At 37.6% G+C, this 27,414-nt stretch overlaps 1 protein-coding gene across 1 annotated transcript; it reads right to left on the minus strand.

Moving 5' to 3' along the window:
* Positions 1–21,072: 21,072 nt before the first annotated feature.
* LOC131874510 (disease resistance protein RUN1-like) lies at positions 21,073–26,967 on the minus strand. The gene is made up of 2 exons (XM_059217921.1): positions 26,238–26,967; positions 21,073–23,954 (listed from the first exon to the last, which is right to left on the minus strand). The coding sequence occupies exons 1-2, from the start codon at positions 26,825–26,827 to the stop codon at positions 21,596–21,598; spliced, it is 2,949 nt and encodes a 982-aa protein (XP_059073904.1). The 5' UTR covers positions 26,828–26,967; the 3' UTR covers positions 21,073–21,595.
* Between the last annotated feature and the right edge of the window lie 447 nt (positions 26,968–27,414).

The following is a 27,414-nucleotide window of genomic DNA, read 5'->3' on the forward strand; positions in this document are numbered from 1 at the left end:
GCTAAAAAGCTTCTACGAATGGGATACTACTGGCCTACAATGGAGAAGGACTCATATCATTTCGCCAAGAAATGTCCTAAATGCCAGATCCATGATAATTTGATACATGCTCCAGCACAGGAACTGCAACCATTCACAACATCCTGGCCCTTTTGTCAGTGGGGACTGGATCTAGTTGTTAAAATTCATCCTTTATCTTCAAATGGACACAAGTTCATTATAACAGCAACCGAGTACTTTACCAAATGGATAGAAGCAGTTCCCATGACCACAGTGACTGGGAAACAAATTACCTCTTTTATCCTAAATTATCTGATCTGCAGATATGGTATTCCAAGTTCAATCGTCACAGATAATGGACGACCTTTCAAAAACCAAGATGTACAAGAACTATGTGAAAAATTCAAAATCCAACATCGATTTTCTACACCATAATACCCACAAGGAAATGGTCAAGCAGAAGCATCTAACAAGACAATCCTAAAAATTCTCAAGAAAACAGTGAATGATGCAGGCAAAGATTGACACGTACAACTCAATCTAGCACTTTGGGCATACAGGACCAGCATCTGCACACCTACAGGAGCAACACCATATTCATTGGTATATGGATCAGAGGCTATTTTACCCTTGGAGGTAGAAATTCCATCTCTTAGAGTCTCATTAAAAGGTTTAATCCCCGATGAAAAATATCGCATTAACTGACTACAAGAACTGAAACTATTAGATGAATGACGCCAACATGCTTATACTCATCTCAAAGCATATCAGCAATGCATATGCAGGAGCTACAATCACAAGGTCATTCCTCGCAACTTCAAGGTTGGTGATCTAGTCCTCAAAGAAAATCCAAGAAATCAGCAAGATAGAGAAAAGAAAGGAAAATTTGAACCAAATTGGTTGGGTCCCTATGTCATCATATCAATCTATGGATTAGATGCCTATCAGCTAACAAATTCTGAAGGAGATGTGCTCGATGATCCAACTAACAGCATTCATCTGAAGAAGTACTATACTTAAGGTAGCCTAGTGCACGAAAAAAGCCAAAAACAAACAAAAAAATCAAAAAAATCCAGAAAAAGCAAAAATACAAAGTACAATAAAAACAAATGGTGAAAACCTGGTCAACAGGCGCCCTTGTGAAAGAACGGCTCCTTTATCTATATCCATGCCATTTTATCCATCAAAATACTATTGGCCATCGCCCGACACTTAGCATATATCCATTCAGGACATACTTGGCGTAGTCACTATCCTGGGTTATCCATCTATATCTATTCTCTTACCGCATTCCACCATGGCTTGGAAATCACTGTACATAATCATATCCAGAGGTACACTCAGCTAGGGGCATTAAATTGTTCAAACACTTGCAAACATTCAAGACATTCCAACTATTGCAAAACTCAGACGCATGACATCCAACAAACAAACCTACACTTCATCGCCAAAACAAAACAAAAACAATACAAATGAATCTCAAGGATGGATGATTTTCTGAAGTACTAAATGTTGCATTATCACATAAAAGTCTTGATTATTTTGCATTTTGAACTTTTTCAATTGTTGGAATCTTCTCCTTATCTCATAAAATGCTTCAAAGCTAGAGATCATGAGGAAACTCCAATATTTTCTTAGTCTTCTGTCTGGGAGGCGATCCCTTGTACTGTGTGAATATTTGTCTTGAGACGTGATACATTATCATTGAAGGCCTGATTCCATTTCACGCATATAAATGATCTACTCTTGTCTGTTTACGCAATATGTACTCAGGTCGTCCTGGTTCAATTATACCTTGACGCTTGTGCTATCTTGCAAAATCAAATATCATGTAAATTTTACTCAGGTCATTATGGTTCAATTATACCATTATGCTTGTATAAATTTTCAACATATCCAAAAATCAATAAATGCTCCATGATGATATTTACAAAGAAAGCAAACAAATGGTTATATTGGATGGCAAATACAGAATGAGAGATGCTCCAAAAACAATTAGTTGCATATCATTTTACACTTAGCTGCATATCATTTTACAATTAGTTGCATATCATTGTTACATCATTAATTACCTATCATTTTACATCATTTTACATCATATCATATTACAATTAGTTGCATATCAAAACATACATCTCATTTTCAAGATACATCTCACAGCATATAAAAGCATACATCCTGCATCATACATTACATCATCTATGTAAACATTACATCATCATATAAAAAAAGAAGTAGCTCACAAAACATGCATCCATATACACATCACATGATCAAAAATGGTGCCATCCATATATATATATATATCTCAAAAATGATCCAAATGTATAAAATATGTCAAAACTGTGTCCAGTACAATGAATACAATGTTCAAAATACAACAGAGACCATGTCTCTCAAGTATGACTATCCCCTGATGGAGATGGTCTCGCTCCAGATGCACCTGCCCCTGGATCTCCAGGAGGGTCCTATCTCGGTGGCCCTATCACCCCTCGGCTCTCAGATCGTGTCCCAGTGGTTCGAGATCAACTTGATCTCGACTGTGCAAAGCTCTCCACTCGTCGATCTCTGGGTACTACGACCTCATAATGCTGCCTATAATACTCTGCCTCCTACACTCTCCATGTCAGCTCTCTAAGGGTGTCTCTCAATGGACCACCCACCGCTGCTCTCTGCACACTCGCCAACACCTCCTCCGCTCGTCCTCGCCACTCTATCTCAGTATCTCTCTCTGTAGTCAACTGAGAAATTTGCCGCTGATAGGTCAAAATCTGTGCTTGCAGTTGCTGAACGGTAATCTGCAAGGTCTGGATCTGTGCATCCTCCACATGACCTGGCACTCAAACCCGCAGTGGTACCTGTGCTGGAGCCACCCCTCCCACTCGCCCTGTCCTCGGTACTGGAGGTGGGAGTATATCTACCCTCCTCCTCTGTGATGGTCTACTCAACTCCTCCTCACCCCCCACTGCAGCTAGCACCTCCGTCACTCTCCCCTCTCTCCCGGCTCCGATAGCCAATCCTCCTCTCCCCCTCTCAATCCTCCCCTGTCGTACCGCTCTCTCCACACCTCTACCTCCCCGTCTCCCTCTGGCTCCTCTACCTCCTCCATCCTCCCCATCATCTCTATCATCTCCCTCGTCTCCCTCCTCCCCATCTGAGTCAAATACGGGCCTCATCTCCTCTGGATCTGAGATCCTCGCGCAACAAACAAACGGGCGAACTCATCTGTCATCCTTGCATCCTGAATCTCTGGGGCATAGTCCCAGATCTATCTAGCCAACCCTGTAAACTCCTCTATAGTCACGGCACTATCAATAGTCGGCCACATCCTACTGTCGTTGTGCATACAAACATGCTCCCTAAGGAATCCCCTGCTGACGCCCGTACTGCCGCAAAACTCGGGTCACCACAAACCGCTCAATGACGAATGGGGTCCTCCTAATCAGATACCTTGTCATAAATACAAAAGGCATCTCTATCCCATCCTCTGCCCATACCTCGCAACCTGTATACGGTCTCCAGGTGACCGTATCAATATCATCAAAAACCCTCCTCCAATGCTCTAGTTTGCCCAGCTTACGCTGGATAACTAGACCTCTATATCCGTAGGCGTATGCTGCACCTACGGGCCTATCTCTATCTACCAGTGGCCTCGCTGCTGGAATGTGCTCTCAGCACCATACCTGTAATAATGTCACGCCAGCTAATAAGCTACCGTAACCAAGGTATACTACCTCATGAAGGCTCCTGTAAAGATGGGCTAGCATCGCTGACCCCCATGAAAATCTTCGCCCCTGCATCACCATCTACTCCAAAACCAGCCCCCATCCCACTGAAAATCCCTTTGACCTGCGATCAGGACAAAGGAATCCCCCAATAAATCCTGCTAGTACAGAAGGCAGCGGTGCATAATCCAGATCCAAAAACTCCTGCCAGGGGATCTCATAGCCACAGACAGTCTCATCATGAAATATGTGGCACAGTGCCTCTGTGCCACCCTCCTCTGACTGCTCATGGGGAAGTAGTGCCCCTACCACAGGAATCCCCAAAATCCAGTAGCAATCCTTCGGTGTCACTGTCATCTCTCTAGTGGCAAAATGAAAGGTGTTCGTGTCGCTATGCCACCTCTCTGCCAACGCTGTCAAAAGCCCTCGGTTCACAGTGAACCGAGGCATATCTAGAAGAGAGGTCAATCCACATCTCTCTATAATGTCTAAATCTACCTGTGACAATCGCGGTATCAACGTCCATGGTCTCAGGAATCTCTCCCTTGACTGAACAATACCCAATCGCTCCTGTCCACAAACCAAACATATCCAATATCAGTTTCCACATCAACACAAAGATATCAAAATCAAACTTACATCAACAACATGCAACGATTTGCTTATCTATAATCAAAGTTCAAAATCCTATCATTTCATATCAACTTGTAAAACAACTCAAGTTTTCAAAAACCATATCAAAACTTGTAAAACAACTCAAGTACCAAAATCACATAAACTTGTAAAACAACTCAAGTTTCCCACCCATATCAACTTGTAAAACAACTCAAGTTTCCAACCCATATCGGCTTGTAAAACAACTCAGGCTTTCATACACATTGAACTTGAAACAGACCATGCAAATACATCATATTCTGATCAAAACAAAAGATTGATATCTATACATAACTTGGAAAATTGCACATCAAAACAAGTTATACAAATACTCATCTTGGATAAATTCATGAAAACATGACAGGCAAACAAAACAAATTTTCCACTCGGCCAAAACTACAAAATTTTTCAAATGCGCTAAAACAGATCTTCAATGCGCTAAATCATCCCCACGCGCTAGGCTGCCTCTCCTACGCACTATTCTATCTAACCTATGCGCTAGATCCAGTCTACGCGCTAAAATTTTCACCCAATGCGCTACCTAACCCACCCCATGCGCTAGACTTTGCCTACGCACTAATCTACCCTTCCTAAGCGCTGCCCTTTTAGCCCTATACGCTAGGTTAGTCCTACGCGCTAAACCCCCTTCCCTATGCGAACCCCGACGGCCCCTATGCACTAGGTCACACCTACGCGCTACCCTGTTGACGCGATGTGCTACCCAACACTTTATATGCGCTATTTTCCATGCATGCGCTAACCTAGAAGTTTTATGCGCTAGCCTACATTTTTCGGACGCGACCCCTAAATTTAAAGTTGACGCGCTACTTCACACTTCGTATGCGCTACTGTTGACCCTAGATGCGCTAAAACGAAACACCCAAACTTTGAAATTCATAAAATGACCAAAAATGACAAAATTAAAAATTAAAAAAAGGTCAAAGACGTTGACTTACTGGTGGTCCACGCACTACTGGTCTCCGGTACCTCCGAACGCGCTCAAAACAGTGTCTGTGATAGGGAATAGGCATTTTCTCTCCAGAGCAAATTCTCTTTTTTCAAAGTCAACAAAGCACAAATGACTTTAAATCAAGCCCTTTTCCCCTTTTATAGGAGGAAAATGAAATTAGGGTTAACCGTATGGACCTGTAATATGGTCGCGGTCTCCCCTATACCAAAACAGTTGTAACTTATCGGGAGATGAATCAATCTACACACTTTTTACATGCACAAAATCATACACATCATACGAACTTCATCAATTTAAAATCAAAATTTTTTTTCAAAATATTGATTCATCTCCCGAGGGGGCATCACCATCAAATCTTGAATCTGGGGCATCACATCAAATCAAAACTGGGGCACGACTGGCAAATCAAAAGAGCGACACAAAAATTGCATTTGATCATAAATCCTGATAAGACATCATTTTCTTTGAAATAACATGTGCACACACGTCACTTCAAAGAGGGGCAAAATGTAGACGTATAAAAATGACCATATTGCTAAATAGATATTTTACGTTCATTTCCCTATTTAATTAAAACCAATTATCCACATTCATCTATTTTATTAAGTAAATTACTCAATTTATTTAAATAAAATTCACTATACCATTTAATGAATAAATCATTTTATTCAATTAAATCCCCCCTATCCACTTTTAATTAAATTCAAATTTAATTAAATAGTTATCCTAAATTGAATAAATCAAATTTATTTAATTACAACCAAATTGAATGAATTAAATTATTTCAATTAAATCCTATTATCCCCCCATCCACTTGCAAAATCCCAAACCCCTTCCTAATCCCTTCTAGAATCTTCTAATCGCTTCTAATTAACCTAACCCTCCTCTAAACTTTGTCACATCCCTAAGCAAAGGGAAGTCACTTCTCAAAAACCTTAAAGTCTTTGATAACCATTAAAGGTTTTCAACCTTCAACCACCAAAACCCTTAAAGTCTTTGAAAACCATTGAAGGCTTCCAACCTTCAACCACTTAATCCCCAAAGTCTCCAATAACCATTAATGGTTAATTCAAACCCTCCCACATGGTTAAAACATTTGTTTTGACTCAACCTCTACCCAACCCAAAGGTCTCATCAGGCCATTAATGCTTTGACCATGATTATCTCTTAATCATTTGCATAAAGGTTTATTCTTGGATTAACTCTTAATCCAATGGGTAAACCTAATTTAGACTTGACCCTTAGTCTTTAGATAACCATGAGGTCTTCTCAGGCCTTTAATGCCTCCAACCTCTTCTTTCAACCCAATCCGATGTTGACACTTGTCACTATTTTATTGGTGCCAATTGTGCACATGGATCCCCAACTTTCAAACTTGGCCCTTGATTGAATCTTTCAATCCTGACCATCCATTGCCCTGTTTGTGCTATAAATAGAGCTCTCATTCCTCCATTTTTAACAATCATCCTTCAAATTTGTAGCATCACACTTATGCTCAAATTCTTTCAAGCTTTCATATCATCTTTATGCTCATCATTTAGCCTCTCTTTAAATCAGGAAGTAGACTAAATATGCATGTTTAGATTACTTTCTTTATCATTTTAGTTCAATCATAGACTAAATATAGTATGCTAGAATAGTATTCATACTAATCTTGTCATCTTATCATTTAGTTTATTGCATTTTAGAATCATACCTAGCCTATAACGCATCTCATACTAAAATCTATAAAAGCATCTCTCGTTCTCATATTTGCCATCCCTAAACCATTTTGCTCAGTGATCTGAGAGCAAAAACGTTGGTTTGAGGGACATTGTGAGATAGAGAACCATGGGACCCTCTTTGGGAAGCTGAATAATACTACGTTACTCCATAGCTTGCACCAAGAAGTTGTGTGTGTGTGTGTGGACTAGTAATTTAATCATATTTTCACATATTTAATTTTATCAGCCCACTTTTCCACCATACAATGGTTATTGGAGACTTTGGGGGATTAAGTGGTTGAAGGTTGAAAGCTTTTAATGGTTATTAGAGACTTTGAGGAATTAAGTGGTTGGGAGTTTGAAGCGTTTAATGGTTATCAAAGACTTTGAGGTTTGAGAAGTGACTTCCCTTTGCTTAGGGTTGTGACAAAGTTTAGAGGAGGGGTTAGGTTAATTAGAAGCGATTAGAAGATTCTAGAATGGATTAGAAAGGGGTTTGGGATTTTGCAAGTGGATGGAGGGATAATAGGATTTAATTGAAATAAAGTAATTTAATTCAATTTGGTTGCAATTAAATAAATTAGATTTATTTAATTTAGGATAACTATTTAATTAAATTTGAATTTAATTAAAAGTGGATAGGGGGAATTTAATTGAATAAAATGATTTATTCATTAAATGGGTATAGTGAATTTTATTTAAATAAATTGAGAATTTACTTAATAAAATAGAAGAATGTGGATAATTTAATTAAATTGGATTTAATTAAATAGAGAAATGAACATAAAATATTCATTTAGGAATATGGTCATTTTTATATGTCTACAAATACAATGAAATTGTATTAATGTTTTTTATTAAGGAAAACAAGTTTTGAAGGGACCTGAAACCCTATACAAGATAGGTTTTGGAAGGACCTGCAACTCGAACCGAAAGATAAACTTGAAAGTCCACTCAAAGAATCAGAACACAAATGAGACTCAACATAGCCAAATAAAAGATGGGGTACAACACAAGGAGGACCCCCAACAAAAACCAGCAGGCTGCAAAAGACCAATAGCCCCAACCCAACCAAGATGGATCAAGAATTTGACCTACCCTTGTGCGAACGAAGGGTCATATCAAAATAGGACTGGGATGATTTAGATTTTTTACTTTTAATAGTAATCCATCCCTCCTCAACCCTAGCAGTAGCCTTTTGCCAAGAGGATGGGTCTAGAATAGAGGACCTCCCATCACTAGGAGGAATAGAGCCAGCATCCAGAGAGGCAGGGAGAGCAGAAATCGGAGAATCAGACAAAGATCCAATAGCAATCTGGGAAGTGGGAAGGTCATCCACCAAAGAAGAAGATCCAACATTCTTCAAACGATCAGTCGGGATGCCACTGCAAGCATCCACACACTCCTGAGGCAAAGCTACACCAGAAACAAAGGCAGCAGCCAGAGGTGCAATACCATCGGCCTGAGGAACTTGTGCAACCACCTGGGAGAAGCTTTTCTTTTTAACAAAACAGTGTTCAGAGGAGGTACCCTTCCACCAAGAAGTAGATCTTTTTTTCTTTTTATTTGTTTCACACCGTGCAGCAACATGTCCAGTCTGGAAGCACTTTCGACATCTAAAGGGGATACCCTCAAAGTCGAGCAGTTGGACCCAAGATCCCAAGGAAGATTCAATCTCTATCTCAACTGAAAGCCCTTTAGAAACATCAATGTTAACCAAAATCCGAGCATAAGTAGAATGATAAATTTGGTAAGAATCTTTATCAATCATTAGGAATTCGCCTAAAGCCTCCCCCACTTCCTCTAGCAGAGAGTCCATCCATAGATGAAGGGGAAGGTTAGGGAGCCTAACCCAGATAGGAATCTCATTAAATGAATCAGTAGATGGGTTAAAACCCGAGAACCAGGGTTTAACCATCAAAACAAATTTGTCCTCCCAGCTGAAAGGATTAATACATAAAATTTTCGATCTATCCTCTGCATGTTCAAATTTAGCAATGAAAAAACCCTTGGCTGAAGGAAAAATGTTAACTGAACCCTTTAAGATCAGTTCCCAAATTTGGGAAATCCAAGTGTGCAGCTGAGGAAGGCTTGGCCAAAAGCCCTAAAACCTGCAAATCAAACCATGAGATTCAAATACAGAGGAGTTGTGGATGATCTCCTTTTCAGTATCAGTAGACACCCTGAAAGCCAAGGGTTTGCACACGATAATAGCCATAGGCCCCAAGCCATGGGTAGCCCGATCTGAATCAAAGGGCACCAGATGCACCGGATCACCGTCCTTTGTATTAGCAACAGGTACATGATCGATCTTGGGCCTGCAAGGATCAACCACAAGAGCAACCTTCAGCTTCACACCAGCAAGGTTACCCCCAGGAGGCGGAGCAAACCCAACACTCACCCTCGAAGAGGGTAAGGCCCGCACGAAAGATTGAAGTCGAGCAACTAAAGCGAGAGGCGAAGAACCCCCCGGACCCCCCGCCAAGGCACAGACAGAAACCTTCGCAGAGCCCCCATTCGCAGCACACACAACATCCTCGCCAGGGGATGCAGCAATCGGGGGAAGAGGAGGCTGGACAGCTGTAGCAACAGGTCGAACAGGAGGCTAGATGGCAGCAGCAGTCGGCCTTAGGGCAACAACAAGCGACATCGCAACGCGTTTTGAATTATGAAGTTGTATTAATGTTAATTTAAATAAACCTTTGGATTATTTAAATATTATAAGGGGATAAACCTAACTCAAAATTAAATCAAATTGAAGAATGGCTAATTGTGCGAAATAATTGATTACTAAAGTGGTGTTGATTTAACAGATTTAAATTATTCAGCCTTAGTAATTGTAAAGCGGAAAAATCACGATCGAACCCTAGTTGGTCTCCCCTCTTCCAACTTCGAGGAGAGAGAAGGGAGGTTCGCTAGGATTCGATGGGTTTTTCACTTAAGGGAGAGACTTTACATTCAAAAGAGGGGTTGAAACTCATAAGATCCAATCCCACACAACGTAAGATTGGATGCTAAATGAATTTCAAGGGTTCAGAAAGCAAGGCTACCCTCTTTTGTAAAGAATGTTGTCAAGGAAATTAAGCTAAGAATACATAGAAAGTCATAAAGACTCGCCTATAAACTGAGTTCGGGTTATAGGATGAAGCTGCGGACCTGGAATTAGCAGTAGAATGTCGATACGGCGCTGTCCTGCAAATTTGAGCAAAAGTTGTCAGGACGATGGCGCCCGGCGCCACGGTTCTCCGAAAAATCCGCGAAACGAAGGGGGATCTGTTCGTCTCTGCACAAGGATTCCAGATCTTCAATCTCAGCCGCGTACCTGCAACCTACACACAGAAAAGCGAAGATGATTGGGGGGTTAGGGATTAGGGGTTTGCCTTTAGGTCAAACCCCAGTTTTGGAATTAACCAAGAAATGAGCAAGTGCTGTAAATGTAAATGACTGTAATGTAAAACAAGTACTAATACCTTGTTCTAAGGATGTTTGTATCCTTATGTGCGAAGGTTTAGATGTTGTATGTTGTTGTATGTAGCATGTAGTATGTGATCTCCTCTTCAATGGTTGAATCCTTGACTTGAATGCAACACTTAGCCTTGAATGGAGACTTGAAATGATCAATTGCTTGAATGCTTGAATGCTTGAGTATAGTTTCCACGTTTTTTTCTGTCTTCTCATCTCATGCCAAATGAGAGAGAAAAATGTAGTTTATATACTTGTCAATTAGGGCTGATAGACTGATTTTCCCGACCTTAGGCCGACCAGGGAAGTTTATTTCCAATTTGCAATCAAAAAGACCCGATACCACTTAGGAGACCGGACCCAAAATAGGACCCAGGGACTAGGGCGCTGGGCGCCATGGTCCTGGAGGACCAGGGCACTGGGTGCCCTGGTCCTGAGGGACCAGGGCGCTGGGCGCTCTGGTCCCACCTCCGGGACAGCGGGGTGCAAGGGGGTTCAGGCCAATGGTGCTTGAAAAATGCAGTTTTTGGTGTCGTGAGCAAGTTTTGGGGTCTCCATTTAGGTTGCGTGTTGCGTCGCCATCATGAAGACCGAAATGCAGTCGAAATTGCAAGTGTCGCAATTTTAGGACGCTACATTTAGCCCCCACTTTAGCGGGAGTATGTATGCTCATACTTTCGGTAAAGTACAAGGAAACAACATTGAAAGACTTTCACCACGTCAAGGAGGCAAGACACACCAAGCCCCCAGTGGACTAAGGATCTTACGACTTCGATTGACAAAGTAAAAGGGAAGATCACGAGGGAGAACCATGACTGTCAGTAGTAAGGTTCCCTCATTATGAGTCATGCAAAAGAAATACCAAAAATTTTCAAGACAAAGCTAAGTTCGCCAAGAAATTTTCAAGTATCTTGAAGGAATAGACAGGGTGTATGCCCCCCTACGTTAAAGCGATCGCACACGCCTCAACGGGGGTGATTGTTTTAACGTAGTGATACACATAAGAAATGAGAAGGGAAAGGAGCACGTTATCACAAAGATTTAGCCCCCAAGTATGAGATAAACCCAAGGATAATAAACACAAACACAAAGCACGAGGTGACTTCGCTTTCCTCGGGGTCAGTATGCTATATGATAAGTCATGTATATATCATATGTATGTATGCATAATTGTTCTTCATTCCCCAATCAAGGAAGGTCACCTAGAAGAAGGGAACACATGTGTCTTTTGAGTCAACATGAGAGAGACCAAAGAGATCTCAATGCTTTGCATCATCCTCTAGTAGAAAACACTAAGGACGACAAATAGAAGAATGAGAATAACATATAGAAGAAGTAACAAAAGAGAGGGGGAAAGAATCTGCTATGCTAATGTAACTAGTCTAGCACGTCATCTACCCCCCGATCTTGCTGATCAATGTTTCGGGAAGGCAGGGAACACGCTAGAGGAGGAACATCCAACACAGCAGATGGAACATCCAACACAGCAGATAAGTGCTTTAGAAAATTCATTAGATAAATGGTTATCAACATCAACAAGTTCATATTCACTATCAGAAGCAAGAGGAGTAACATTTTCATCATGAATAACATTTTCATCTATATCATCATCAAGATTTATAAAAATAGGATCTTTAACTCGCACAGGATCAAGACCATCATGCATCTTATGTTTAGGAGATTTAGGCTCAATATCCGGCTGAGGAGAAAATGGAATAATGCTTGTTGAAGGTGTTTTTGGAGATTGTAAATTTTGAGAAGCGGCTGCTTGAGCCCTAAGACGACGCTTTCGTCGGCGTTCGCATGTAGAACGATTACGTCTAGTCTTAGTAGGAAGTGTAGAAGATAGAGGAGGAGGAATGTTCTCATCCTTATCACTTGGGTGTTTAGGTCTCTTCTCTCTATAAAAGGCAGGAGGAGGAACTGCTCCATATAAAGGAGGAATTTTTGGTTTAGGAAGAAGACCATGTACATCATGACGAGGAGGTATAGGTCTACTTTTAGAAGGTTTATCAGGCATAGACATAGTCACATCCATGGGGACGGGTTGGGAATCTTCTTGAGGAAAGACATTAGTTTTATCTTTCAAAGGAAGAATTTCCTTCTCAAGAATGATAGGAATGTCAAGTTTAGGTGTTCTAGGTTCACTTAAAGATAGGATCATATCTGTTTTCCACTTTTGATAAGATTTGAAAAGATGATCACTTCGCGGAGGAAGAGACTGGAATTGTTTAGGCCAAAAATAATCAATAGGAACACTAGAGGTTCTTTCAGCTGGTTTAAAGAGACTATGATTGACAGTAACAATTTCACCATTATGGGGAAATTTCAAACACTTGTGTATAGGAGAAGCAATAGCTTTCATGGAAGATAGCCAAGGATAGCCAAGCTTCACACGAAATTGTTCGGAAGAAGGAATAATAGCAAAGTTCACATCAAGAGATTTGTTATGGACTTCAATAGGCAATGTAATAGAACCAATTGCAGGAGAAGAAAATGCATCAAATAGTTTCACAACCACATCTGTTTTGTCATAGATTACTTGATTCAATTGCAAAGTAAAAAGAAATTCTTCAGTAATAACATTAACCATGCACAAAGGGTCAATAAGCACTCCACGGCAAGGCATATTCTTGACTTTTGCAACTATGTATAAAGGACCATCAGGTGCTCTAATGGTTTCACTAGAATCAAATGTGATGGAAGGTTCTTTAGGGTTTTCTTGCTGCTCTACAAAGTTAATCACATTCGGAGTCATAGACACAAGACCATCAGATGAGAAAGAGGAATCATTAGCCTCAATTGCATTAGAGGTATGAGAAGTATGAGAAGGTAATGGATCAGTAAAAATCTGAAGATTTTGGTTAGGAGGAGCTACAGATGTGTTGCCTTTATCATTCACTCCAGAAACAGAAATAGTATTATTATCAATCAAATCCTGAATTTTACCCTTTAAAGAAAAACATTTTTCAGTATCATGACCAGACTGACGATGAAAATGACAAAAAGCTTTATGATCAAAATAAGGTGAAGTAATCTTTGCAGGATCAATTTGTCGCACAGGAGGAAGAGTAAGCACATTTTGTTCCAATAACTTATTCATAATACCATGCAATGATTCATTCAAAGGAGTATACTTTCTTTCTTTCTTGAAAAATTTAGAAATAGGAGGCACACCTGACGCTGCATTCACATTGTTGTTGATGATGTTTTCATTGAATTTGATGGAATCTCTGTTCGGTTTAAACTTCCCAAATGGTTGTTGACTGCTATCACCCTTATCACTCGGAGCCATAGGATGTGATTGTTCCATTTGACTCACAGTCAGTTGATAATTGTGAAGAGTGGCACACAACTGTTGGAAAGAAGTAAACTCAGAAAACAGAAGTTTGTCTCGAATATCTTTTTGCAAATTAGAAATAAAGATTCTTTGAATATCATTATCAGGTACTGGAAAAGAAATTTGAGCATACAAATGCTTATATCTACCAATGAAATCAGTCACTTTTTCTTTAACACCTTATTTACAATGCATTAAATCAATCAAAGTAACTTTAGGACTTATATTGTTTTGAAATTGTTGAATGAAAGCATTTGCAAGTTGTTCAAAAGAAGTAATAGAATAAGAAGGCAACGAGCAATACCATTGCAGGGCTTTGTCTCTTAATGTTCTAGTGAATAGTTTCGCAAGCAACCTTGGGTCATTAGCAAAATCAGTACAAATTGTTTGAAAAGTCTTAACATGTGTTAGAGGATCTCCTTTACCATTATAGAGCTCCAAATGCGGGATTTCAACATGTTTAGGAGGAATAGCTCGAACAATATCAAGAGAAAGTGGGCTCGCAACATCAAATGTAGGCACACTAAACTTAGATTGATTCATAGAGGCAATTTGTTGCTGTAGAGAAGAGACAGTTTGTGCAAGATTGTTAATGGTAGCTTCAGTCGAAGAGTTCATATTAGGTGTGTTAGATTGAGATGGAGGTGTTATGTTATTGAAAGAAGGTAAAGAGTAAGGTGGTGGGACCCTATGATAGTCAACCATAGGGGATGATTGGACAGGAGGAACACTACAAGGAGGAATGGAATGGTTAAATGAATTGCCCCCTTGCGTCATGTTCATTTGTGAAGATGTAATAGGAACACTCATTGAAGGAATGTATGAAGAAGTTGGATTGAATGAAGGAAGGGGGTTAATTGAAGAAGGAGGATTGCCCCCATGACTGGTAATCACAGGAGGAATGTCTTGTATAGAGGTAGCCATGATGTTTGATGTAAAGGTAGGTATGCTAACAATAGGAGTTGTCAAAGGAATAGAATGATTGACTTGTGTAGGAGGTTGTGTATAACCTAAAGATTTAGCACAACTCTTCATAGGCATCACATTCGAATCCACAATATGTGCGATACCACGTAAAACATCAATTCCATTCTTATCACTTTGAAGCATGCGTTTTAGACCCTCAATTAAAGGAAGAGCTTGACTATCGGGATACTCATGAGACATCCATTGGTGAAAATCGTCAAATTGGTTATCCAATTTCGAAAGTTGTTCAACGGAAATTTCATGGGGAGCTTCTTCATCATTCGGAGGATTAGAGGAATTACCCATGTCCTCGTTAAAAAGGCTACTCAAATTAGGTTCCATCTCCTCGGTAGTTAAACCTCAGAAAGACTTAATTCTAAAGCTTCGTCTAACGGGAATAGTGTAAGTAGGGCTTGTTGTTGTAAAACTCATGCACTAGAGAGAAAGAGAAAATTTTGAATTTAGAGGTAGCAATTTTCAGTAAAAACAGCCAATCTTCCAGATTTAAGCTGTTAAATGCAATCACAACAGTCTCCCGAAATTTCAAAAAAAATGTTCGGGACCGTGGCGCTCGGAGTGCAACACGGTCCTTGCAACTTTTTTCGAAATTTGCAGGGATAAAAGGTATGATGATTTTAGAGCTAATCTGAAAAAATTGAGTGATTTTACGATCTGTAGATAGGCCAAATTAAAGTTGCAATCTCAAAATTGAACCCTATCAAGATTGTCGAAAAATGCAAAATTTTGAATTTTGAAAAAGAGAGGGAAACTGAAATTTTGAATTTTATGATTTTAGAGGGAATGTCAAAAGCAATGCAAGTTTTGAAATTTAAAAATTGATTCAATTTCACGCTAAATTCAATTTTGAAAGCGGAAATCAAAGTTGTTGTAATTAAGCACTTAATTTCAAAAGTCACAAATTGCAAGAATTTGAATAAAGCACTGAAATTTCGAATGAATGCGAACACACTTTTCAGATTTAGGACAGTAAGAACACAATTTTGACAAAAAATTTCAATTTCAATGATTTTTGAATGATTAGGAGCCCTAGACCAAGCAATCACAAGACCAACTTTGACTGTAATTTTGAAGGTGTTATAATTGACAAAATCAGCCAAAATTCTGGATTTTAGTAGGAAAATACAGCAAGATCTCGCTCCCGAAATTTTGGAAAAAAATGTCGGGGACGATGGCGCTCGGAGTGCAACACGGTCCTCGCAACTTTTTTCCAAATTTTCAGGGATGAAAGATATTGTGATTTTATTGCGGAATCCAAAGTTACAGCTGATTTGGAGATGTTTTGATCGGTCAAATTGTCGGACAAAGGTTGAATCAAGAGGGTTTCAAAAATTAGGGTTTTGACATTTAACCACTTAATTTTCAAAATTAAAGCACAAATATGAATTGATAATTTGTAATAAAAAAGCAGATCTGAAACAAACATTAATAATTAAACATTTCGCAAGTTCAATGTTCAAAAAAAAGAAAATTTAGGGTTTTTATGCAATCACCTCTAAAATTTTGCAAAAGATCAAACATGGAAATGTAATCAAGGAATCAATTTTCAGATCTAAGCATGAAAAATCAGAAAGGATGTTCACGTCGGGTTCACCAAAATGTAAAGCGGAAAAATCGCGATCGAACCCTAGTTGGTCTCCCCTCTTCCAACTTCGAGGAGAGAGAAGGGAGGTTCGCTAGGATTCGATGGGTTTTTCACTTAAGGGAGAGACTTTACATTCAAAAGAGGGGTTGAAACTCATAAGATCCAATCCCACACAACGTAAGATTGGATGCTAAATGAATTTCAAGGGTTCGGAAAGCAAGGCTACCCTCTTTTGTAAAGAATGTTGTCAAGGAAATTAAGCTAAGAATACATAGAAAGTCATAAAGACTCGCCTATAAACTGAGTTCGGGTTATAGGATGAAGCTGCGGACCTGGAATTAGCAGTAGAATGTCGATACGGTGCTGTCCTGCAAATTTGAGCAAAAGTTGTCGGGACGATGGCGCCCGGCGCCACGGTCCTCCGAAAAATCCGTGAAACAAAGGGGGATCTGTTCGTCTCTGCACAAGGATTCCAGATCTTCAATCTCAGCCGCGTACCTGCAACCTACACACAGAAAAGCGAAGACGATTGGGGGGTTAGGGATTAGGGGTTTGCCTTTAGGTCAAACCCCAGTTTTGGAATTAACCAAGAAATGAGCAAGTGTTGTAAATGTAAATGACTGTAATGTAAAACAAGTACTAATACCTTGTTCTAAGGATGTTTGTATCCTTATGTGCGAAGGTTTAGATGTTGTATGTTGTTGTATGTAGCATGTAGTATGTGATCTCCTCTTCAATGGTTGAATCCTTGACTTGAATGCAACACTTAGCCTTGAATGGAGACTTGAAATGATCAATTGCTTGAATGTTTGAATGCTTGAATGCTTGAGTATAGTTTCCACGCTTTTTTCTGTCTTCTCATCTCATGCCAAATGAGAGAGAAAAATGTAGTTTATATACTTGTCAGTTAGGGCTGATAGACTGATTTTCCCGACCTTAGGCCGACCAGGGAAGTTTATTTCCAATTTGCAATCAAAAAGACCCGATACCACTTAGGAGACCGGGCCCAAAATAGGACCCAGGGACCAGGGCGCTGGGCGCCATGGTCCTGGAGGACCAGAGCGTTGGGCGCCCTGGTCTTGAGGGACCAGGGCGCTGGGCGCTCTGGTCCCACCTCCGGGATAGCAGGGTGCAAGGGGGTTCAGGCCAATGGTGCTTGAAAAATGCAGTTTTTGGTGTCGTGAGCAAGTTTTGGGGTCTCCATTCAGGTTGCATGTTGCGTCGCCATCGTGAAGACCGAAATGCAGTCGAAATTGCAAGTGTCGCAATTTTAGGACGCTACAGTAATGAGAAATTATTGCGATTGTTAAATAATTAAAAATATAATTTATTAATTAAATAATAAATCGCATGGGAAAAAGTTCTAAGATTTCTAATTAAATAAATTATATTAGAAACCCTTTCATATCGACACTTAAGATATCTTATCACATCTTATTGAACGTAGATTACGAGGTTTTACCCTAAATTCTTTGAAATGTGAAAATTGTTTATTCATTTACAATAGATGGTTATCTTAAGTTGAATCTTTGAAATATTGTATATGGAAAAAATTATCCATTTATATGAAAGATGATAATATGCTTACCTTTTGGGATTAATTGTGTTTGAGTTGAATTCTCTTATCATTGAGTATCTTCAAGAAATTCATAGGTTCATGCTTTTGAATGCACTTGTGTACTCTTATATGCTTTACATTCCTTCTTGCAATTTCTCAGTGTTTGAGATAAATTCATGATTAGGATTTGCTCTTGAAATAAACATGATTGAGATAGAACTAAGATCTTAAAATAATTTAAAAAGTTGAGCAAAGATTGTTGACTTGACTTCACAAGTATGCTTCTTGTGTGAACATGACATCATTACATTAGTGTTGAATGTGGATGTATCATGCTAGTTGCACAAACTCCATTACTCTTGTCAGTTTCACATTGTTAGTCTTCCTCGTGCTATGCTGGGTATCTTTCGTGTCATGAAAGATACTGAGGAAGTGTAATTACTTCATGGTAGGGTGGAAAAGCGCTCTGGCAATGTTCTCGCCCATGATGTGTTTGAGAGAGACCAATGTCGAAATTCCTATCAGGGTGTTCATCATGATTTGATCCTTGTACCTTATGGTATTTTACCTTGTGGTCTATTGCAAAAGTGTATGTTCCCTTATGTTTTATCTTTTAACAACTTATGTACTTAAATTTAATATGTCAAAATATGTAATTTTGAATCTCTATCCTTGTATATCTAGACATGTGGCAATGGTTTACCCTTAATTATGTGTATTTTGTGAATTGTGTTATTTTGAAATTATGGTGGTTGCTATAGTAGCGAACAATGGTATCAAAAAACATACAAGTATGATCTCAATTGTTTATGAAATCATATCCTCTTCTCTAAAGAATTGTCATGGTAATGGAGCTCAATTTTATCAATAGCACCACCTCAAAGTGCTAGTCATGATGACGTTTCTAGAAAAAAAGATGTTGCACAATTTGAGGGAAACAACTAATGGCATATGCTACCAATCACACGAGACAAAGAGCACCGACTAGGGGATACATAGCACTGGCTAGACAAAGAACCTCAATCATAAATCACTATATGGGTCCTCGACAATAAATCACCAGTGCATTGCACAATACAAAATGCCTTCGCATGAGATATGAGCTTTCAAGATTTGCCATGAGCTAACCAATTAAAATATAGAACAATGAGCCAAAGATAGCATCCATTGATATGATATGGAAGCCCTTGACAAATACAGATCGTACACAAGTCTATTGACAAAGGGAGACCCCAAATGGAGAAATGACCTCTCCAAACAAAGTTGACTTAACATTAAAACCTAACTTGCAGACTTGTAACAATGAATCCAATCAAAGTATGGGTAAATCTTCTCACCAATACAAAAGAGTTGATCCATGAGGTCTGCAATGAAGTTCGGCCAATCTGGCCAAGCATCTCAAATGTGCTCTAATACCATATAAACAATTCTATGCAAAAATATAGAAGCATAGAACAATTTTGCACATAGAGTAATAGCCATACATATCTCGTCTTTCAATACATTACATATTTATATAGGACTTGTATTTCCTATATTATAGGAAACTTCTCCCTGACTATACAAGTTGTTCTAACAACTCACGTCCTTATAATTTCTCATACAACAAACCGTACTAATAATATAATAGTCTAACAATAATACAAAGTTGTTTGTCAACAACTTTGTATCTAATCTAAATACTAATGTGAACACTAATTTCCAACGAGAGACAAAAAAAAATTAGATTTAACATAAACACGACACAGAAGATTTAACATGGGAAAACCCTTATGGGGAAAAACCCACCACACCAAAGCACAGATCAATTGTATTACAATAAAAAGCTATTATAAACAATATGCAAAGTCTATGCTCTTGCAAGTGTCTTCAACTATGATATCTAATTCCAGAATAATTCAGGCAACATAAGGACATTTTTCAAAAATACTTCACTCTCTCCTCTTCTACAACACATTGTATTTATAGAGTTTACAATGCAAAGGAAACTGCTTCTCAAAAGTGTCTGCATTCAATGTATCTACAACATATAATTAGAAACTTGCTTATGCACAACTCTTTCATAAATAATATTTAATACAAATTATTTATTCCATAAATGCACGGTGTTCAAGAAAATCAAGTCTTTTTGCCAAAATAGGACTTTTTATTCTTCTCCAAGTCTATCCATGTGGAAGATTTGGTCCTATTGAGAATCTTTCCAAATCTGTGCTCAAAGGGAAAGAGAAGCAGTCACCATGTGTCGCATGGAGGGGGTTTTGAAGAGCTCCAAAGAAATATTCTTCTCCAAAGTTCCCTCCTTGTGACAAATGTCACAATTTTGCTTCCCCCTCAACACTTGTTACTTGCACATTGGAAATTTATATTATAATATTAAAATAAATAAAATCAACACGCTAGACCAATTAAATAATTAATTATAAACCACTTGGGACTCCCAAGGTTGAGGCACCTTAATCCCAACAATAACAACAATTGAAAAAGGTGGTTCCATACAAATAGCATTAAGATTGTCATGGGCATTAACAATACACAAATCTTAAGGTTATGACTCTTCAAAAGGTGACTATTGATATAAGATGAATTGAAAGAATGAGACTCACATTTGTTGCAATTTCTTGTATAAAGTTCTTACAAGGACTAAGAATCAAGCCACCATTCACATATGACAAGTATGAAAAAATGAAGAACAAAAAATAGCTTGCAAACAAAAAAATAGAAGAAAATAGACTCGAAGCATTAGAAAATCAATTTTATATATATATATATATATATATATATATATATATATACTACAAACAATACCAATCTTTTCGTTTACAAATTACTGTCGTCAAGTTTTCCTAAAATTAGGATTACATATAAGTTTCCAATACTAATTGAAGAAGAATGACAATACAATACATTTAATTAAAATTTAAGATATCTCTTGATGTACTTTGCATATATTCTTCAAAAGATAAATATGCAAAATGATTATGAATTAAATTATTTTTTCTAAATTAAAAATTTAAAAATTTAATATAAATGAAAATAAATAAAACAATTTATTACATTTATAAATAATAAAAAATAAAACGTATTAATAACAATGGGAATAAATGAAAATATAAGCAGACCTCTTAAATTATTTTATAGTGTTGTCTGCCTTTAATTGAACAAAACATATTAATAACAATGAGAATTTGACACCGTCCATCTCTCAAGCTAGGTCGGTTTCTGTCATAAGAAACACCTTCGGTGTGCCAATATGAAAAAATCAGTTAGATTTGATTGAAACTATTCATTGGTATTAATATTTATATGGAATGATGATTCAATTTCAATATCTATTAAACAAGTGGCCGCCATTTTCCGTCAGAGAAGGTAAAGAATTATGATACTCCATCTCAACATAGTAAACAGGATGTAACTTGTTATTGAACGAGATAAAATAAATAAAATATACTTTTTTCTTTTTGTAAAATTTAATAGTTATATAATTCAATTCGTTTGTAGAATGTACAAGTGCAAACAATACAATTTCAATTACATAGTAATACTCAGATTTATGTTATCGTCAAGGAGATTAATAATTAAACTTTTACATTCTCCCCAATTTAAACTTATACATCCTACTGTAACACATTTACCTGTGACAGGTTGTCAATGATATCCGACAGGTTATTTAAGCTCCGACACTCTCGCAAGTTCAAGACCTGCAGCTGTGACAAATTGCCAATGGTATCAGGGAGGTTATTTAAGCTCCGACACTCTAGCAAGTCCAATTGCTGCAGCTGTGACAAATTGCCAATGGTATCGGGGAGGTTATTTAAGCTCCGACACGCTCGCAAGTCCAAGTACTGCAGCTGTGACAAATTGCCAATGGTATCGGGGAGGTTATTTAAGCTCTGACACACTCGCAAGTTCAAGACCTGCAGCTGTGACAAATTGCCAATGGTATCGGGGAGGTTATTTAAGCTCCGACACGCTCGCAAGTCCAAGACCTGCAGCTGTGACAAATTGCCAATGGTATCGGGGAGGTTATTTAAGCTCCGACAACCTAGCAAGCCCAATTGCTGCAGCTGTGACAAATTGCCAATGGTATCGGGGAGGTTATTTAAGCTCCAACACCCTTGCAAGTCCAATTGCTGCAGCTGTGACAAATTGCCAATGGTATCGGGGAGGTTATTTAAGCTCCGACACCGTCGCAAGTCCAAGTACTGCAGCTGTGACAAATTGCCAATGGTATCGGGGAGGTTATTTAAGCTCCGACACCATTGCAAGTCCAAGTGCTGCAGCTGTGACAAATTGCCAATGGTATCGGGGAGGTTATTTAAGCTCAGACACCCTTGCAAGTCCAAGTGCTGCAGCTGTGACAAATTGCCAATGGTATCGGGGAGGTTATTTAAGCTCAGACACTCTTGCAAGTCCAAGTGCTGCAGCTGTGACAAATTGCCAATGGTATCGGGGAGGTTATTTAAGCTCCGACACCCTTGCAAGTCCAAGTGCTGCAGCTGTGACAAATTGCCAATGGTATCGGGGAGGTTATTTAAGCTTTGACACCATGGCAGCTTTATAGCAGGAAGTAAAAATAGGGAGGAGACAGAAAGGTTGTTGATGCCATTGCAGGATCGCAGTTGCATGGTCTTCAATTCAAAAGCGGTGCCCTTAATGGAGTGTCGTCGCTTCTTTATTGCTGCCTTCAATTCCAAAGCGATGCCCTTAATGGAGTGACGCCGCTTCTTTATTTGACAATGATCCATCCTTAACCATATCAAACTTGGGGGAAGCATGACTGGTGTGTCTTTTGTCATGACTTCAATGTGTAGATTCTGCAAATGAAGATAACGAAGACCAGGTTTGTACAGCATTTCAAGCCTTTGTGGATTACCTCCATTGACTCGAAGGCGAGATAAATTGTTGTTGGATATGGTCGTGCTTGGATGGGCAGCCTCCCATTGTCGGGTACCTTCTTTTTCAGCAACACTTCGCCCCATATCTTGCAAGTGGTCATGCATATCAAATACACCCTCTTCGTCAATCTTTATCAATAACTTCATTGAAAGATTAGAAACAGCAGTGTTGACCATCTTGTACAAGGATTTCCAAAAAATGACAGGACGTGTCTTTTCTTCGCCAATAAAGAAGCAAGCAATGTCAAGGAATATTTCCTTTTCCTCGTCACTGAGAGCTTTATAACTGATATAAAGCCTATCATGAATTTCGGGGCGAAGGGTAATGTTGTGAAGAGCTTCCTTCCAGCAATCTATGTCATTCTGCCCATACAAGTAGGATCCAAGCACCTCCAATGAAAGAGGATGACCCTTGCAAGCTTCCACTATTTTTTTGGACAGATCTTCATATCTCGGACTTGGAGATGCTCTCAAAAAAGCATGCCAACTAAATAATTGGACGCTTTCATTTATCTCCAATCCACTAATCTCGTGGATGCATTGGGATGAGACCTGGGCAACATTGAAAATGCGTTTGTCTCTAGAAGTTATTATAACTCTGCTTCCAGAACACAACCAGTCCCCAACCAAAGCATTCAAATGTTCAACAGCATCCACATCATCCAAAATCAACAGAACACGTTTTCCTCCCAAATGTTGTGTGAACAAAGATATGCCTTTATCAACACTGTCCACTTCTATATCATATGTGGTTAAATCTTTGATAATTTTTTTCTGCAATTTTGGAAGGCTTGTGGGCTCTGTAGAACTGGTGCGGACATTAAATATAAAAGAAGCAGCTTCAAAAGCATTATGAAGTTGATTGTAGAGGGCTTTGGCAACTGTGGTCTTGCCAATACCACCAATGCCCCATATTCCAACTTTAATCACCTCCTCCACTGAATTCAGATTTAATTTTTGAATGAGAGCATTCTTGACGCTCTCCATTCCCACCGGATGTTTGGCAACATGTAACGGCACTCTATCCAATGTCTTCATCAGATCATTCACCACTATCTTTACCAGGCGAGCTTCGTACCTGCAATGGCCACCCTATGTCAATAAATTGTGCAAAAATATTTCTAATTATCCTCATTCTACTTCTCCATAGAGAATTGCAAGAAAAGATGTAAAATAAAATTTTCAAATATAATATAGAAAAGAGAAATCAGAAATTAAAGCATTCATTTTATACATGTTAAAAGGCATCTTTGAAAAATTCGCGAGTGATGCGAATAATTAACATTTCAGAATGTTTGAGGTCTATAAAGGAGTCCATTATTTATGATGGCTTTAAGTATATTTTAAGTTAATATATTAAAAAGATATAATATTAGAGAGGTGTTAATAGCTTAATAGGAGGCAATTTAAATATTAACAGTTTGAACAAAGTTATTTTTTATTCGTCAATTAAAAATAAAATAGGTAGATAAAATAAGTATATTTGAAATATTATTGGGTAATGATGTTAGTGGAAGTAAAAATTAATTTATCTTTAATATTTAAATAATGAAAAAGTGTTTAATTTTGATATAGAGTAATGGTTTAAATGTAACATTATTGTTTTTATCATCAAGATTCAAATTCTATTGATTATTATTGTGGAGTGTTTATGTTAGGGATGAGATTCTTAATAAGCAAAAAAATATTCTACTATTATTCTTGAGTGTTTATGTTAAGGATGAGGTTTCTAATAAGCAAATAATTATTCTACTACTATTAAGTTTTCTTTTGTTATTTTTAATTTTTACTTTAGAACAAACTATTTTTTTGAATGATCATAAAAGAATATTCAAGTTAAAATTACTTGAAAAAAAAAAGTAGAATAAGATTTTAAAATTATGATATGATTCTTAACATATTAATATATAAATTTTGTAATTAACTAATTAAATTTGAAAAATTATTTACCAAGTGTTCAAAGGGGATATAGATAAATAATAAATCAAACAAAAAAATATAAAAAAGAAATAGAAATTTTTTTTAATTAAATTATAATATTAAAGAAAAAGGTAAATTTTCATCAATTGAAACTATTGAAAAAGATAAGAAATTTTTTAAACAATGATATTTTTAAAAAATTTAAATAATGGTAAGAAAAATCATATAACATTATATAAGAAAGTGGATATAGATAAATTTTAACTAAAAGTAAAATATTAAAACAAGAGATATATTGTATAAAAAAACATTGAACAAGAGATGTATCATATAGGGTCTTTAAAAAAAAATCAAATCAAAACTTTTTACAAGATCATACATGATACATCCCTTCTTCAAAAAAAAATTTCAAAATATTTCTTATTTAAAAAATTTTCTTTTACTTAAAAAGTATCTATTTATAATTTCTTATATTGTCTTATATGAAAACTTTCAAAAATATTTTCATTTTTAAAATTAATATTCCATATTAAACTAGACTTATTTTATAAAAAGAGATCCATATTCTTTTGTTAACTATTATTTCTCAATTCAAAATAAAATTAGAATTCAAACCCCCTACCCTAAATCTACATGCTAGGAAAAATCTAAATCTCTAATGGATTTGTCTATAACCATTCAACTTTACTAAAAAAAAAAAAACCACTAAAGCATTCTTCCCTATTTAAAACAAAAATAGAATCCAAACCCTCTTCCTTAAAAATAGTTAGATTTTGAGTGGAAACACACGTCATATATTATCTAGAAATAATAATCAATGGACCTTTGGTCTATCGTTGAAGTTGAATGATTCCAAATGAGCCCACCAAGGATTAGGTCTTGCCTAGTGCAAAGCTCCAACATCATAAAAATGAGGTCAAAAAAAGAAGAAAAAAGTGTGGTAGTGAGTGTCTTACAATCAACAAGACTTGGTCTCTAATAGATTTATTCATAAACACTCAATTTTACTAATAAATCAACAATATACTAACTATTTTCCCATTTCAAAATAAAACTAGAAACCAAATCTCCTTCTAGAAATCCTATACCATAATATTTTTTAATGGAAGCACTGATATCATCTATTATCCAGCAGCAGTCTAGAGATAAATAAAAAAATAAACAGATAAAAGTATAATAAGAACTTTTAAAAGAAAAATTATTGATCAAAGCCCGATACAATCAGCACAACTTGATCTTAAAAGAATTCTTCCCACTAATAAATCAAGATCCCCTAACTATTATTTGGCATTCCAAAATTAAACTAGTAGGCAAAGCCCCTTTCCCAAAAACCCTTTGCTCAAATAACTATATTTTGAGTGGAGACACAGATCTGATCTACTATCCAGCCGCAGTGATGAAATTCTGGAAAAGCAAGCAGAAAGTGCGTTTCGTTACTTACCCTTGAGTTGAATCCGTGGACCAGCCTGAGCGATCACAGATCTGGAAAAGGGCATGCTTCCATTCATCAACCTCTCCTCTTCGGTGTCGATCTGGATGCTCATAATGCTTCTTAAATGATTCCTTATAGGGACTCAACTCATTTTGAGGATATCTCACATAGGTTGGATTCACATGATAAAAAAGAGGAATGATCAAATCAGGGGTGCTCAACATTGCAGCGGCCTCCTTGAGACACCATACTGACTCTGCATAGCCTCTGGAAAATACAGGAATGCGTATGACACTGCTCTTGATTGCCCCTTCCAAGCTCGGCCAGATCTTTTCCCCCTTTTCCAGATTTTCATCATCTTTGTAGACTTTGAGTCCTGCTGCAGAAAGAGCTTCAAATAGGTGATCGACCAGAGTCTTTCTGACATCTGGTCCCCTGAAACTCATAAAAACATGATACTCCTTATTGCTGTGGAAGGCAAGTTTCCTTGTGGGAGGCTCGTATCTGAGAAAGTCAGGGACTGAGGAATCACCGGAAGTTGAAGAAGTAGATGGGCCAGATTCTTCAAGCTGAGGATTACAAGTAGAAGTGGATGCCATTAAATTGTATTGTTCCGTCACAGAGCTAGATCTGAAAGAGAAAAGCTTGCTAACTATAGAAAGAAAACAGAGGATTCAACCCTAAATCTCAGATCTTTCGACTCCGATCACATTTTGCCCTGCCATATCTACTTATCTATTGCAAATTGCAAACTTTTGCTAAAGTGACTGTTCTTTTCCGTCATGCTTTACTTCACTGGCACGGCAGGCGTGCCGACTTTTATTCTTCTTGGGGTCCACTGTCGTTTCTTTTTCTGGTCCTGGGTTTCCTTTTTAACTTTTTCCCGTTCACATTACCATGCTTTGTAGTCTTTTATCTGTTTCAATTATTTATACATACCATCAGAGAAATTTCCTCCCCTTTATTATTTTTATTTTTAATTTATCAGAATTAGATTGAAAGATTTAATTAGCATGTACAGAATCTTGAAAAGAGAGATACCGAATTTGTTAACTTTTATAGAATATGCTCAAAATTTCAAATTTTTTAATTAAAAGATATAGAATATGTTAACTTTAATAGGGTACTTTTTATTATTAGTTCATGCTTGCAGAGGCTAGGGGAGAGGCACCAGTAGTCTTTAGGA

The sequence above is a fragment of the Cryptomeria japonica genome, chromosome 1, assembly GCF_030272615.1.
Source record: "Cryptomeria japonica chromosome 1, Sugi_1.0, whole genome shotgun sequence".
In the NCBI taxonomy this organism is placed as follows: Eukaryota; Viridiplantae; Streptophyta; class Pinopsida; order Cupressales; family Cupressaceae; genus Cryptomeria; species Cryptomeria japonica.